Genomic DNA, 16,372 nt, shown 5'->3' on the forward strand with positions numbered 1-16,372 from the left:
AAGTAATTTATTTCACCCGCCACTATATTATTTTATAGAGCGGACGATATGTATTATAAGGATTGCAAATAATGTAAAACAGAGCAAAGTAAAATATCACCAATAAACATTGCCTTCGTGCACATATTATAATATTTATAGAAACGAAATTTAAACATATTTCTGATGGCCTATAGAGAAATTTGGAAAATATTCCCGCGCATAATATTGGCTAGAAGGTTTTGGGAACATGTCAATAAGTTTTATTTCTATTACCATTCACTGTACATGTATATAATTATATGTAATTAGATACTGATTTAATTTATTTAAAAATTTTACATTATATATTTTCAAATGTTGGTCAGTGTTTTAACGATTATTATTTGAAATTATAAATTTAGCTTCAAAATGACAGTTTAAAGGGTTATGTTTCGTATTATTGTTGCTGTATAACGAAGGTTTTATTCATGAAATGTTGCGTATTTTTGCTTTGTCGTTCTCGAGTGTTACAGTAATAAAATTAATGAATTTTGTCGTAGATGTATGTCCTTGATGTATCCCCTCGAGTGGGATGTGTAAAACTCATCTAACATTTATTATTTAAATAACTACAACGTTTTTATTGTTGTGCATACTCTTGTTAAGATTATGGATCCCGCACCGAACTATCTAAACATAATAACAATCGCAATACAAAATAATATTAAGAAAAAGTAAAATGTGAAAGTGGGGTCTAGACTTGATTGATCTTTATATTGTATCCCTATTTAATGTAAGCGGTCATTTTTGTTTATTAAAGTTTTATTTATTTCGAGAGTAAGAGTTAAACAAAATAAATATATTAATTAATTTTTGTTTATTTATTTTCCTTTCTTTTTATTATTAGTTAGCAAGTGTTTATTTAGATGAAGTTTTTAAATATGAATTTAGGAATGAAGTTCCGTCACATAATTATTACGCACTTTATAGTATGTGTTGTGTATGTGTGTGTATTTCATTATTAAACATATATGAACTTCAGTTATATTAGTATATAATTGAAGCATTATAAGTATTGTGTGTAAAAATTATTTATTTCCTGGTGCCTGGGATTTGATAGATAGTATATAGGGAATGGAACTTCATTCTAAATAAGCTACGTAGACAATATGTATTTTTTGCTTTAGTAATAAATATAGATCACTTTGATCGGGCATTGCTGTGCCTTAAATTTGTATTATTTATGCAAATACAGTAGATAATTATATAAGTTCTATAACATAGCAGATTGTTGAGTGGGGTTATAGAAGATTCCACACTAAGTTTTAACTGCCATTTTAGAGGTGGGATTTTTCATCGCAGTCGTAGGTATATCTAAAGAAGTATAGAGAGAATAATTTGACTTGGGTGTAAGGACATGTAGATTGCCTTATATGGAACTAAATACTGCCATTTTATAACTTCTTTAACCGATACGTACTTATCTTATTAATACAGCTAGCCCACTTGTTTGTGCCGGTGTAGGTGTCGTAGGTGAAATTACTATGTAAGTAAATCGACCTAAATATTGTGCTAGGTTTATTTTGAATGTCCTACTGAATAATTCTAGGAACACTGAATTGGGTATCCTATTAAAAAAAACCTTTCATGTTTTATAAATAGCGATTTTGTGTGTGTTTATTGCTTATATAAAATTTTATATACGCACGATCCGAGAATGTAAGTAACTAAATAATTAAAATAGTGCGTATTATTGTATACAAATGGTAAATGAAAATAATTTAGAGCTTGATTGGTGAATGTTACTTATGGTGCCGTTTTTACCTTATACACATTTAAAACAAGTGGGAAAGCTAATTTAAGTTATATATATATATTCTACTCAATTCGGTAGACGAAACATCAAGTATATTATGCAGTTTGTTAAATTGTTATTTATATATATTTTGTATGTGTGTAGTATATAATAGATATTGATAACAACTTTTATTACTAACATATTATAATATAAGATGTATAATAAGTATCGCTGTAAAAATGTATATCTTTCAATTTTAACTTAACATAACATTTATCATATCATCTTTTTTTCGGGTCAACTTTACACTTTATTGTAAAGAAGGAATATGCATCGATTTACTATGTGTGTAGAAAGTTCTAGATTTTCATTATTGCATATTATTAACTCATTCATCATATTATACAGGGTGTACCAAAAAGTAGTGATGAACGGAAGCTGAGAGGTAGAGGACCTAGAGGGCTATCCGAATCACCCCCATGTATGTTATGCGATTTTTCGTATTTTCGGAGTTATGACGTTTTTTTCAATTTTTCACCTATCGCCGAGTACGATGATATTTTCACTCATGCTGACGTCAATGATTGCGGAACATGCTTGATTTTTTTTGTGTGCTAAGCTGAAAGATAGGCCAATTCAGTATAGTAACATTTACTATCGTTAGATCTTTGAATGGAATAAAAAAAAAGAATTAAATGGCAAGAAAGATAAAATGACCCAGTATGTTCACCACTTCAAGGGCCCGTAAATAATTAAAATCACATAAAAAAAGTTTTCCATTTGACTTTTAAAAACTTGCTCTATCTATCAAATAGCTACCCTGAAAATTTCATTTAATTATTCAGAAGGCTTCAATCGAAAAATTTAAATCTAAATGTGGTAAGTGCAAAAATTGAATTAACATGATGATCATTAAAACCAATAAATAGGTGTTTAATTACCAGAAATTTTTAAAATAACCCCGCTGTTGCTCAATGCAAGTGCGACATCACCGTAAAAAGTTGTCTTTTAAATGTCTGAATGCCCTTTTATCATTTTTAATGGTTTCTTCTGCTACTATGAATTTCCGGGTTATTTCGTCCAAATAGTGGCAGTCTCTCGTCTTTGTAGTATCCCCACGGAAAAAAATCAATAGGGTTTATGTCCGGGGACCGTGCAGGCCAGGCTAAAGGGCAAAGATACCCTGAAAGATGGATTGGTCGTTGCAGCCTGCGCATGCGCCGGTGACGCCTGCCTTAAAGCCTGGCCTCCACGGTCCCTCGACCTGAACCCCATTGATTTGTTTCAATGGGAATACTAAAAAGACCTCGGCTACTTGAGAGAATGCCACAATTTGGACGAAATAACCCGGAAATTCGTAGTAGCAGAAAAAACCATTAAAAATGATAAAAGGGCATTCAGACATTTGAAAGACAACTTTTTACGGTGATGTCGCACTTGCATTGAGCAACAGCGGGGTTATTTTAAAAATTTCTGGTAATTAAACACCTATTTATTGGTTTTAATGATCATTATGTTAATTCAATTTTTGCACTTACCACATTTAGATTTAAATTTTTCGATTGAAGCCTTCTGAATAATTAAATGAAATTTTCAGGGTAGCTATCTGATAGATAGAGCAAGTTTTTAAAAGTCAAACGGAAAACTTTTTTTATGTGATTTTATTTTTTTACGGGCCCTTGAAGTGGTGAACATACTGGGTAATTTTATCTTTCTTGCCATTTAATTCTTTTTTTTATTCCATTCAAAGATCTAACGATAGTAAATGTTGCTATACAGAATTGGCCTATCTTTCAGCTTAGCACACAAAAAAAATCAAGCATGTTCCGCAATCATTGACGTCAGCATGAGTGAAAATATCATCGTACTCGGCGATAGGTGAAAAATTGAAAAAAAACGTCATAACTCCGAAAATACGAAAAATCGCATAACATACATGGGGGTGATTCGGATAGCCCTCTAGGTCCTCTACCTCTCAGCTTCCGTTCATCACTACTTTTTGGTACACCCTGTATATTAAGCTCTATGAATATAATATTTAAAACTAGATTGTATACCTATACTATATTTCATGTATAATTCTGAAGAACCAATAAAATATATAAAATTATGCGATTATAATAATTAAACTAGTCCAAACTCTACCAAATCTTATGTTAGACATACGACATACTTCCTTAAATTAACGAATTATTATAATATTTAATCTACTCACACCGTCTTTTATTTATCCCGTGGGATTTCCAGGATAAAACCTAGCCTATGTCACTCAGAAATGATGTAGCTTTCCAACAGTGAAAGAATTTTTCAAATCTGCCAAGTAGTTTCGGAGCCTATTCAATTCATACAAACAAACAAAAAATCAAACCTTTCCTCTTTATAATATTTGTATAGACTATCAAATTTGAGTTTGCACCCCATGTTGCACCCTTGAATGAATGAATGAATGAAAATTCTTTATTGCTTAGAAATAAATACAAATGCAAAAGCACACAACACATAATATAAAACAAGCAAAAGGCGGCCTTATCGCTAGGTAGCGATCTCTACCAGGCAACCCTTAAAATATAGGAAATACACAGAACAAAAAGTGACCCACCCTTTTGAGAAAATACAAAAAAAAGTTTTTGTCAATCTTTAATTTCGGATTGACAACTTGAAACTAAAGCAGCTGATGATCAACATACTAAATGATCTTACCTTTAACACTCTACTAGTTATTAGCACTGGTCACGACTCACGGAAGAAACTTGTCAGCAAATCCGTTGCTAGCTCGGTTACCATAATGACATATAGGTACTATATAAATTTAGTTTTGTTTTGCACAAAATCTAGTTGAATGATGAATATCTAAGAAATAATTAAAGGGCACCATGTACCTACACTACCTCATTAATATATTTCGCCCTAGATGTATGTTAAGCTAAAACTATATCAATAGAAAAAATAATAGACAGTAGTAAACAAATAAGAATTTAACATGAACATTAATAGGTTTAGGGGTTTAGGTTCCAACACTTCAATTTGAGACACCATTCATTAATTCACTGCGAAGACAATAGTCTGGCACCGCGAGGATTTCGGTTGCTTACATCATCGTAAAAATATAGAGTTGATCTGTCCTATTATGTAATTTGTACTTATGAAGAATATGCTATACTATCTTAGTTAATAACGAAGAAAATATTTGAGAATGTTTTTCGCAATTAAGGGAAGATTTTTTACATAACAATCCTCCCATGTATAAAAACCTCGTATAGGTAGTAGGTATCAGTCTTCTTGCAGAGTATTTTGCTACATGGTTTTTCTGAATAGACTGCTTTACATGAACAAAATACAATGCATTTAGTGTTCCGTGAAAAAGCGTAGTTTCATTCTGGGCTGGCAAGTTCAGGCAATCCAGAACCGTTTAAGATTCAAGGCTGTTTAAATGAATTAATTGTATGGATATTTTTTTATTGTCTTTTAATGCAAAAATAACAACACGTACACCATAAATTTAGCCTATAATTACAAATTATTATAAAAATCACATTACCACATACAGTGTTGAATTTTATAATTATAGAAATGAAACGATTTGTAGACATGTATCACAGTATAAACAAAAAGTACAGTGATCTAGCGACGTTGTTAATAGCGTAGGTATATAGAGCAACCATCTGTTTTAATACAGGCACTTACATATTAAAATTATAAGAATTATGCACAACGAAAATTACCCCCATGTACCTTTCGGCCGTATCTCAAAGTACGAGCAATTCAAAATAATGTTACCATTAATGTTTGCTTAGACAAACGAGTTGGTTGAATGACTACATGGATTGATAAACTGTGTGTGAAAAGGCAGTTTATTACTTAAGTCAGGCGAAGTCAGGCTTGTTCGTTATAACTTTGCGTTATAGTTAGGTGATACAAGCGATAAAGTCATTCATACAAATAAATCCCGGTAAATGCTGGTCAAAATTTATATTTTATAATAAAATGTTTTTTTTTTTACAAAATATAACAAAGGAACAAACAAATAGCTCACATTTTCATTACAAACCGTTAACAGAGGAATAAGCAGTGGAAAAATTATTTTGGCATCAAATTAATATATCTAACGTCACCTACGAATATTCACAAATAAATATACATATAAAAACTTATTAGACTTTTAAAACTATTCAATAAAATTAATGTTCCTACTAAACTTAAAATAAACCTAACATGAAAATGTTTCCATAAATGAGACATGTAGAGTGTAGACAGAACGTTTAGGGCAGTGAAATAATGACTAAATAAAATATTTAAACTGAGATGTACCAAGGAAGAAAGTTGAATAATTGGAACGTTATGGGACAGGTACAGCCAATATATATAGAATAATGAAACATATTCACAGACAAAGGCGTTTTGTCATGAGAATATATCATTAATTTTATAAGCTCATAAAGCTAACATAAGCTCGTCATAAATTTGTAAATATCTTAATTTCTTAATAATTGATAAAATATAAACACGTATTTCATACAATTTCCAACTCTTTTTACATCTTTGGTTGTTTACCTAGTAAAGGTTGGTGATTAGAATACAATAGTAACAATTCGTATTTCCGATAGAACACTAAAGCAGGTAATAGATTCAAATTTCAACAATTTATTTATGTTGTGTTTCGTCTTCCGGTGAAGAATGAATTCATGAAGATAAAACTTTTACACTTATTATGGTAACCATTTTGATTTTCCCAGCAGCAAATATAAAACTCCAATTAACTACAACCACTCGATGTTTTTGGACTAAACGCGTGACTAAGAATATGACACAAGTCACTGTTTATAAATAGGTAGGTGTATCGACTCGTATACTTTTTCTAAACACTTGGTTACCGTTACAGTATATAGTACATTCATGTATAGCACTGTTTGTTTAAAACACTAGACTAAATAAGTATCAACGGACAGCGACTCCATTGATAGTGACCACGGCATTGGGGCCTGTCGGTTCGGGTTCGTACGCGCTGTCGGTGTCGCTCCTTCGACCGTATGCAGAATTTTCTGCCAAGCTTTCACTGTAGGGTGAATCGTAGAGGTTGTCAGTCACGTGATCATATATATGTCTTCCGTTAGTATCGTGTAGTGTGGCATAACTCATGACGGCAGCATTTTGGTCCTCCTTTCTTTCAGCGCCTTCTATATTTTCTGTGTTTTTGACGGGAGTAGCTTTTCGACTGTATGAAAAATGTAAATTAGTTTTTATGGAGTAAGAAACACGAACAACTTGCAATTATGACAATCTACAAAGAAATAGAAGACAGTGTAATATTACTAACGTTTGTAATATAAGCTTGGTTATAAACATAGTGAAATACTTACAGTCGTAAATAGACAACTCCTAAAAGCATAAGTAGGAACAGCACAATGCCGCACCCCACGCCCACACTCAGTGGTAACGTGCCGCTTTCAGCCGCCTCGTTCTTTGCCAACTCACAGCGTGGCTCTTCTCCTGACCATTTCCCGTCATCTAAACATTTGCGCAGAAAAGGTCCAACTCGGTGATATTGTGGGAGGCAGTGATATTCTATCGAGCTTCCGAACAATGTAGAGCTATTGGATACTATGATGCGGCCGTTCTCCATATTTCCAGGTGATTTACAATCGATAGCTGCAAGGATTAATCTTATTTGAATATTGACCCTCAAAGCAGGATAAATTACAATACAGCGAATGAGTTTCTATGAATGAGATTTTAATGTAATATTAGCTGTTTTCACGGGATTTTCGTGTTATGTTTTTAGCTCGTTTTTAATAATGTTCTAATCAATATAGGTAGGTAATTTTATTAAACAGTATAACTTATTAAGGATTTGAGTTATATTTTAAAACTCACGTATGCAAACAGGAGGAGCTCCACCCCATTGTCCTTTCGGCATACAAGTTCTCGTCTGGTTTCCCCTCAAACTGTAACCTCTTTCGCAGCGGTAATGCGCCTCGCCACCGACACTCAAAGTGGAAGTTACGACAAGCAATCCCGTGCTTCCCTTTATTTGGATTGATGGATCGTTGCAGGTGATTTCTGAAATTATTACAAGTACTTTAGTAACGGAAACGGTATTGTTTAATATTTTTAATTAAAGTATGCACGCCAAGGACTTCTTTTTTAAGGAATTAATTTTTTGTGAGTACGTTAAATGAAAGATCCCACCGATATGTTATATGCATCACTATTATCAGTGTTTACCTTTACATACGGGAGCTTCAGAGCTCCACGTGCCGTTGTCCTGGCACAGTCTCCTGGAGACACCGTCGAGCTGCCAGTGCTCTTCGCATTCGTAGAGCGCAGCGGCGCCGTAGTATGTAGCATTTGTCGCGAGAGTGACCTTGCCGTTCTGAAGCCGACCGGGATTTCCGCAATCCACGTCTATAAAAAATAAGAAAATTAATATCAAACGTGCATTATGACTGCAGTCCTTGTTCCTTATTAGAGACACCATCAATCGGTGTATGTATTAGGGTTCGATTCGTTAGGAATTTTAATAAAAAATGTAATGATGAGATTTTTTCTTTTCATCAAAATAGGGCCTGGCCTTGTGACTGGTTTTAACGTTTTACGATATTCTTCATAGTTTCAGATTTCACCTACGAGTAACAAGTTTCGGGACCCAGTAGAAAATTCATCCTGGCTGCGTTACTATATCGTATCTCTTTGACGTATTTATTTAACTAATAATTAATAATAATAAAGAAATAAATATTCAGGACTATTTTCACACACGGCACAATCTGATCCCATACTAAGCTTTCGCTTGTATTTTGGAAATCAGATGGCTGATAACCATACATATATATATAATTTTAAATAAATACTTATTAAATAAACTATAATAAATATTACTTAAGCTGAAGAATTTAGGATTATCATAAGCACTTACATTGGCACCGTGGCGTGACGCCGCTCCACTGGCCGTTGTCCTCGCACGTGGACAGGCTCTCGCCCACCACCTTGTAACCCCGTTCGCACCGGTACTTCACCAAAGCCCCAATGCGATACGTCTGTCCATTATTCGTGCTGACTGATGTGCGAATCAACGTACGGCCGTGCATTCGGTCGTTACCCGTCACAGAGACTATACTGTTTTCGGTTACAATTGGTTCTGGGCATCGGATTTCTGTCAATGGAGAGTAATCTTGATTAATTATTTGCTCCATCATGCCTCGATGGAATGATTTATGACTTCGTTGGTGATAATGTTTGGTGGTAATGATAACATTGTAGATTGTGGTTGTAGTTTGTATAACATTATATTCAACTAATACTAGGCTAAAATTCACAGTATGATGTATGCTACAATCCGTTTTGGATTTTTATAGTAAAATGTTTGCTCAATCACACCAAAACGGCTGATTTCATTTGGATGAGTCATAACATGCGGCATGCCTATAGTTTTAGTGCCTTGCTTAAAAACCTACCTATCTAAGCAAATGAGATTATTTTACACGTGCTAAATCGAGACGTACCTGTCCCTATAATTATTTTTCACGACTATGTAGCTTTAATACTTTTACAGGGAATTCAATTATATACAGCACAGGTACAGAGTATCTTGTAATAGTTTAAATCGATTATTAATTGCAGTATCCATAATATTTCTCCTAGAATGAAGAGAAAGTCATCTATTCTACTTGACCGCCTCCTTGGTACAGTGGTTGACGCGAAGCGTACTAGAACTGAGGAACCCAGCCCCTTGTCTAGGGGGGCTGGGTTGATTACCGGTGGAGGCGGAAAGAAAATGTCTCAAACTGGCAGGACACAGAAGGCTGATCACCTACTTGCATCATGATAATGCATTTGCCCCTTAAACCCCACATGGGGTCACGGGACTTCACTATATTGAACTTCGTTACCCCTATTATTTTTAAACCTTCACAATATAAAAGTATAAACTTTTAATCATAACATAAAATTCCGGTAATACTACATCATTTAATTATCGTGACGTAGCCATTGAGCCACTCTGTGCCAATTTTTTTTTTGTTTTACTTGCCTTCACACCGTGGCGACGAGTCACTCCACTGGTAAGAGTCCGTGCAGACTCGCCTCACCGGACCCACAAGTCTATAATTAGTGGTGCAGGAGTACTGAATGACGCTTCCCAAGTGCGTGGTGCCGTTGAGAAGTTCAGCCGATCCGTATGGCATAGGTGGTAGCTTGCCACAGTCCACGTCTGTAGAATAATATGAATATTTAAATATTTGTCCAGTATACTGTTGCGTAGTTTAAACTTCAGGATCAATATAATCATTTATACGATTTTATAATAAGGCAGTATAAAAATGTTCATATCGGGTGCGCGTTTTTGTTTGTACGAGAATTTCCCGATGAATTAATTTCGACCTTCACATTCTTATGACCTTTCCCTGCGTACTTGAACTGCGATAAAACACGCATCTGATGATCCTGCTTTTATTATAAATAAATACGAAAATATATGAAGATCATCAAACAATGGAGAGAGCACCCTGAAATACGTAGAAGATAATGCTAACGCCCACTGTATAACAAATACTCCATAAAACTGCATGTAAACTCAAAATGTAACCTTTGACCTAACATGAAGTATTGGTAAACTTACATTCACACTTCGGTGATTCACCGGACCACTCTCCGTCTTGTTGACAAATCAAACTTTGCTCCCCGACTAACTTGTGACCTTTCTCGCAGTGGAAATCGATAGTTGAATGCACATTATAATCGTAAGCTTCCATGTATCCTCCTGCTGGTACTTCTGGATCGGCACAGGTGATAACTGTAAAAATATTGTCATCAATAAGTATCCATATTCTATTATCAAGTAGGTATTCAGTAGATCTACGTTAAAAGCCTCAAAAAAAACAAAGATCGATCATCATTTTATTAAAGGTAATATAATATAACTATATATGTAGGTACTGTTAATGTATTGTATAATGTGATCAAGCAGGCGTTTGAACACAGTTCTATGTACCTAATGTTGTTAGGTGGTATCATGCCTGCTAAAGCCTATATTGAAATCGTATTCGTAATCGCACCAAAGAGAATCGTATCTAAAATGAATATAACGTTATCTATTGAAATGTAACAATCGATCTGCTGAACAAAAGAGATCGAAACTTCCGCATAAATTGAACAGTACGTACGTTCACAAGAAGGTATATCATGCGACCATTTTCCATCCCGATTGCATGTCAATATCTCTGCTCCAGCCAACCAATAATCAGGCTCGCAGTTGAATTGTGCCAGAGAACCATACGTAGTTGTCCCATTAAGTAGACTAAAGGATCCTTTGTAAATCTGAGCTGGTGTTCCACAATCCACGTATTTACATGAAGGTGCAGTTCCCGTCCAAACACCTCCTAGGTTACAGGTTACGCTCTGTAAGAATTAATATAATACTCGATTATTTAGTGTATTCTTTAATAAAAAATATACGAATATAGAATATGAATAAACATGAGATTAATATATTTTACAGTGTAGGTACAATATACATCTTTATTTATAAATATGTAGTAGGTATACATTACAACCTGAATTGATTATTATTTTTTTGGTTATAAAATCGAATCTAGATAATCTAGATCCATTTAGACAGATTTCCTATCTAAAACGTTCATTAAAACGCCGTATATTGTCCAGTGAAGCGGCATACTCCGCAGACTTATGCAACTAGTGGACTGGAATTTTTTAAATAGATATTAATATGATTTTTAAGGAGGATGATCTTCAGGTTGTCATCTTTAAATCTTTTGGTAGTTCAATTAAATGATTATGGTCCTATAAAATGTATCATACCGGTTGTCCGAACAGAATAAATCCATTCTGGCAAGAATACGTTGCTAGCGAACCAGCTTTGTGGCCATTGACGGTGACGACGGCTCCAGCTACTGGCGGGGGCTCGGGACACCAATCGAAGAGACACTTCGGGGCTTCTCCGTCCCATATGCCTTCATCTCCACAATGTCTCTCAGGCTCGCCAACAAGGGTGTAATTTTCTCGGCAAGAGTACATAGCTTTGGCACCGTGCGTAGTCCTACCATCGACTAATGTGACGTCACCATCTTGAATCGGGGTCAAGCCGCCGCAGTTCACATCTAAATGTAAAGTGTTCAATAAATGAATGTCGACATATTCAAAGTTGCGAGAATTTATATTTATTCGTATTATTTCCTGTTTATCTCCGGCAAAACAAATTTCATAAAGTACACTCTACGGCACATCAAATCACATCGTGCAGTCGGCGGTTATAAGTAAGTTTGTGTTAGCAAACTAGTGATGGCTGGAAATAGTTACAGCCTCCGGCTGCGTGTTGTGATTCAATTGCCATAGGTGATTTTCAAGGGTTGCAGTTTTGCACCGAGCTTTTTTAAAGGAAAAATTTTTAGTTTCAAAATTGGATTATTGAAGATTATTTTTAGAAATGTTTACTTGATATTACAGTACATACGCAGTATGATTTTCAGTAACTTTTTCAAATCTTTTTCAAAGGCAGAATCCGTCCTCACTAGGATCGGAAAGAAAGAAAGTTTTTTTAAACAATATAATACGTTCAAATATGTTTTGGATTTACTTTTATTATTGAAACCAACAACAAAATGTATTTTTGCACTGCATGAAGGCAGTAGCAAAAAGTACCTACCAAAACACAACAAGAAAAATACTTTATCGATTTGTTACACATTTATTTGCGTGTAATCTTTTCTATTGTATTGAAATCTCATGTTGTTTATACAAACTTGAAAACTCCTACGGACTATTAATAAAAAGAAAAATTTCTACATTAGCGTACATAATACCATATGATAAGGACGTACATTCATTTCCGAGAAGTGCTTGAATGTATAGAAGAATAGTCTTGCATAAAAATATTGTTCCAATTCATAGCAATTAAAATGGTTTTAAGATTGAAGAAAATATATTACTGATATTACCCTGAGAGTATACGATACACGTGTACAGTTTTAATGCGTTCGTAAACACTATTACGTAACCTACTTCGTTAATATCACTTCATACACCGCACAATTTACAAAATATCAATACTGTACGCCCAATTAAATACTCATCTCTACAATCAAATACGTAATGATAATAAACTTAAAAGTAATAAACGTAATTACGCAATACTCACATTTACAACTGGGAGCTGTGCCTGACCAGAATCCGTCCTTTTTACATTCACGTGTTTTGTCACCGAGTAACATATGACCTTCGGGGCATTTGTAGGCTATAACTGCCCCAACTTTATAACTGTTCCCTTCGATGGTGGTGTTCAAAAGTTTATCCGGGCTTCCACATGATGGTGGTACTGTTTTCAAACAAAATATTATTCTAAATACTTTACGAACAAGCAGAGGTGCTACAAATGAACTTTTCGCATATGCACGTTACTTAAAAAAACAGTTTCATGATGTAGTGCATCTGCTGACACCTTTTTTACAACAATAAACAATGCCAATGGTTACCTTATTGTTTCAAACCAAACATCACACAAGAATTATTTTTATACAATATTTCTTCATACATGTGAAGGAATGAGAAGTTGTATTTTACTTTCGCTTTGCTTGCTGTGCGAACAATATGACATTCTCACAATCTTGAGTTTTTTCCTTCCGAGATTGGTATATGAGATTTCTAGTGGATACGTATACCATAGTTTCACTTTTTCTCTCAATTTTATAGTGGTATTTAACATTGATAGGTATTTATGTCTTTTGTAAAATTATAAAACGCAAGCAATTGCATGGTATGGGATGGGACAAAATCGAATACGAATATTCGCGTCATAACACCAAAAAAATATTGTAAAATTTAATTTCACACAGTTGGGCAACATTTCGGCTGAGCAGAATTTCGCACTTGCGTATTTGAACAAAATTCTAGATATGTACCTATGAAGGTGACACTCACGGTACTGGCATATCCAGTGAAGGTAGTCCAGGTTGCAGCCCACGTCATTCCACAGCCACGCTCGACCGCCATCCAGGACAGCGCAATTTTGTTCCCCGTTGTAATTGTTCGGCTGGTCTTTACCCCACGTCGGTTTTGACACTATTTCGCCTGAACAAAGAATTCTTACAGAGATATCTCTCAGAAGAAGGAAGCACTAATGCATGGAACTAAAAGTCAAGTATTTTTTTTATATTATTAGGATTCTCTTCTCCATAATACTCGGGTACCACCAGAAGGACGGTACCCGGATCTTATTATTATTAAGATTTAATTGAGAAATGCGAAAATTACATCATGCTTGGTTAGTTTAGGTATTACTAGATCGAAAAGCATTTTCATGAGAGAAATACTTTATTATAATACGATATTACGGATATATAGGTACCTACAATATAAGAATGACCGTATAGGGTCAAGATATAGATGCTGTTGGCGTAACTAGTTACGTTGGTTAGCAATATGTATTTGATCGGAAATATTTTATTCCTTAGGGATATTTTATTTCTAAGTAACTACTACCTAATACATAGTACACAAGGTAATTTAAAATGACTTAATGACGTCTATGGGAAATGCACAGTTGAGCCAAGGTGTAGCGGCGACACGAAGTAAAAGTAGTTATAATTTTAAAAATTCAGAAGAACTGGTGCGATTGTAACACAAAATTGTACGTTACTCAACACTTAATTGGCTAGAAAATAGAAAAAATAATATGCATTTGAATATAAATTAATTGAAAATCGATTTTTATGCGATGTACGTTCTAGCCTGTGGCGATCGTTTTAATATTTTCTAGAAGTATTCGTTCTAAATGTATATTTAGCTTACCATCGACCCATCTCCAAGTCCGTGACGTGAGACCGGGTTCCTTTTGTGCTCCTATCCATACAAGCTGTGTTTTTAGTTGCGACTTGCGCCGTTCCAGCTCTTGAATCAGATAGCTTGACGTGGCTCCCTATTTTAAAAATATCTGTCTTTAGTAACATTGCTTTATATTTTAATCCGCGTCATATAAAATCATGGCGTTATTATCTATCCTTAATTGATAAAGGATATGTTATAGTATAAAATCAAGAATGATGGTCAAATCTATGCTACGTCGTACCTATTGGCAGCTAATATTTATGCACCTATATCTAGAGTGATTCTATATGACTGACAATCTGTTAATACTGCCAATTTTAAAATGTAAAGCATTTATTACATCCATGGAAGATCCATTTCAAAAGTGATGGATTAATGAAAATAATTATTCCCTAAAATGAAATTATAATCCTCTTTCACACATCAGAGCAAAATAAGTGCTCTCAATAACTGACCTGAAAGCCGTTAATTAAATCACCTCCATGCGACTGGCACTGTTTCCTGGCGTCATCGAATGAAGCTCCTTTGGCGACATTAAATTCATAGCAATTTCTGGAAAAAGCCGCTAATTCGATATCCGCGGAGGCTCCGGCGGGGGCGCAACGGTCGTTGGAGAACTCTGTTTAAATATAGATTTAAAATTTAATTTTAGTTTTAAAAATATTAGCTACTGCATCTGTTTATTAACTTCTTCTGTATCTATTAATTAACATTTTTTAAAATAAACGTTGAATTGTTGAAATATTTGATTAGCTCGTGTTCTTATGAAGAATATTCTGACCTTCAGTAGTGAAGACCTCGACTTCGCATAATGATAGGGATCCTTCGACTCCAACAAGCTGCAGGAACACATGTTGGCCTATGAGAGGTCGAGCGCATGTGAAAGTCTTTGTTATGCCTTCATCTGCGAAACAAAATACAAAACAATAAAAACATTAAAGTATTGATGCACGGTATGAAATCTTGCTTTCCCAAATATAAAATAAATATTTCAAAACGAGCCACGCAAATAAATAAGAGCTATTATGTAGTGGATGTATCTTTACTTTAATTTATCGTATCAAGGAGTACAGGTAATCATCTTATATTAATCCCTAGGTGGTATTGAAGACACGATCTCTCATAGTGAATATAACATTATTTGCAGCGAGTGATCATTTCTATTGATCTCAATCTCAAATGAGAAATAGCTTCTTAGTTTTTCTATTTGCTTTAAAATCTAGATAGAAATAATCTAGAAACAAAAACCTTTGCTAAGAATGTTGTGTATTGACATTAATCGAAGATAACTGTATATTGCCACAGGTATACGGGTATGAGGCAATTAGAATATCATGATTTAGTTTGATTAGTTATACTGCTATGTGAGAGGTTGCTAGCGGGAGATGAAAGTGGAACTTTGTCCTACAAGTCGATATTAATTGAAAACTGTATTCAATCACAAAAAGTCATTGAATTTAGTTTAGCTATCAAACAGTTTATAAATAGCGCCAAGATAATAAGTCAGATATAAAGCGTGTTTAGGGACATTCACTCGTCCAGCTTAAGCCAAGGTCAATTTACAATAGGCATGCCACTTCCTTACAGACAATTAATGATGATGGTTATTGCAGATTATGGCTTCACATAGTTTAAGATGTTATGGGCAAAGACAAGTCAGTTTGCTGACAAATTGTTATTGCGTACCTATTTCATGCGTGATAAAAAAAAAAATGGTTAACCTTGATATCCGTCGTACATTATAATATATTAGAATCCATGATTTCTGTTATATTACTA

At 34.4% G+C, this 16,372-nt stretch overlaps 1 protein-coding gene across 1 annotated transcript in view; it reads right to left on the bottom strand.

Moving 5' to 3' along the window:
* Nucleotides 1-5,246: 5,246 nt before the first annotated feature.
* The window catches only part of fw (CUB and Sushi multiple domains furrowed), a 52,392-nt gene continuing 41,266 nt past the window's right edge, over nt 5,247-16,372 (bottom strand). Inside the window, exons 5-18 of the mRNA XM_090102583.1 lie at nt 15,375-15,497; nt 15,049-15,212; nt 14,558-14,684; nt 13,688-13,837; nt 12,909-13,085; nt 11,573-11,871; nt 10,918-11,152; nt 10,374-10,547; nt 9,786-9,965; nt 8,673-8,909; nt 7,982-8,161; nt 7,631-7,816; nt 7,117-7,405; nt 5,247-6,971 (exon numbers count right to left, since the gene is read on the bottom strand). Of these exons, the coding sequence (XP_089958709.1) occupies nt 6,695-6,971; nt 7,117-7,405; nt 7,631-7,816; nt 7,982-8,161; nt 8,673-8,909; nt 9,786-9,965; nt 10,374-10,547; nt 10,918-11,152; nt 11,573-11,871; nt 12,909-13,085; nt 13,688-13,837; nt 14,558-14,684; nt 15,049-15,212; nt 15,375-15,497 (2,798 nt within the window). The 3' untranslated portion in view covers nt 5,247-6,694. The remainder of the gene's footprint in view (nt 6,972-7,116; nt 7,406-7,630; nt 7,817-7,981; nt 8,162-8,672; nt 8,910-9,785; nt 9,966-10,373; nt 10,548-10,917; nt 11,153-11,572; nt 11,872-12,908; nt 13,086-13,687; nt 13,838-14,557; nt 14,685-15,048; nt 15,213-15,374; nt 15,498-16,372) is intronic.

Source organism: Colias eurytheme, chromosome 1 (genome assembly GCF_061535395.1).
Source record: "Colias eurytheme isolate Ceu_HAF_F1 chromosome 1, ilColEury1 Martin Lab GWU primary, whole genome shotgun sequence".
In the NCBI taxonomy this organism is placed as follows: domain Eukaryota; kingdom Metazoa; phylum Arthropoda; class Insecta; order Lepidoptera; family Pieridae; genus Colias; species Colias eurytheme.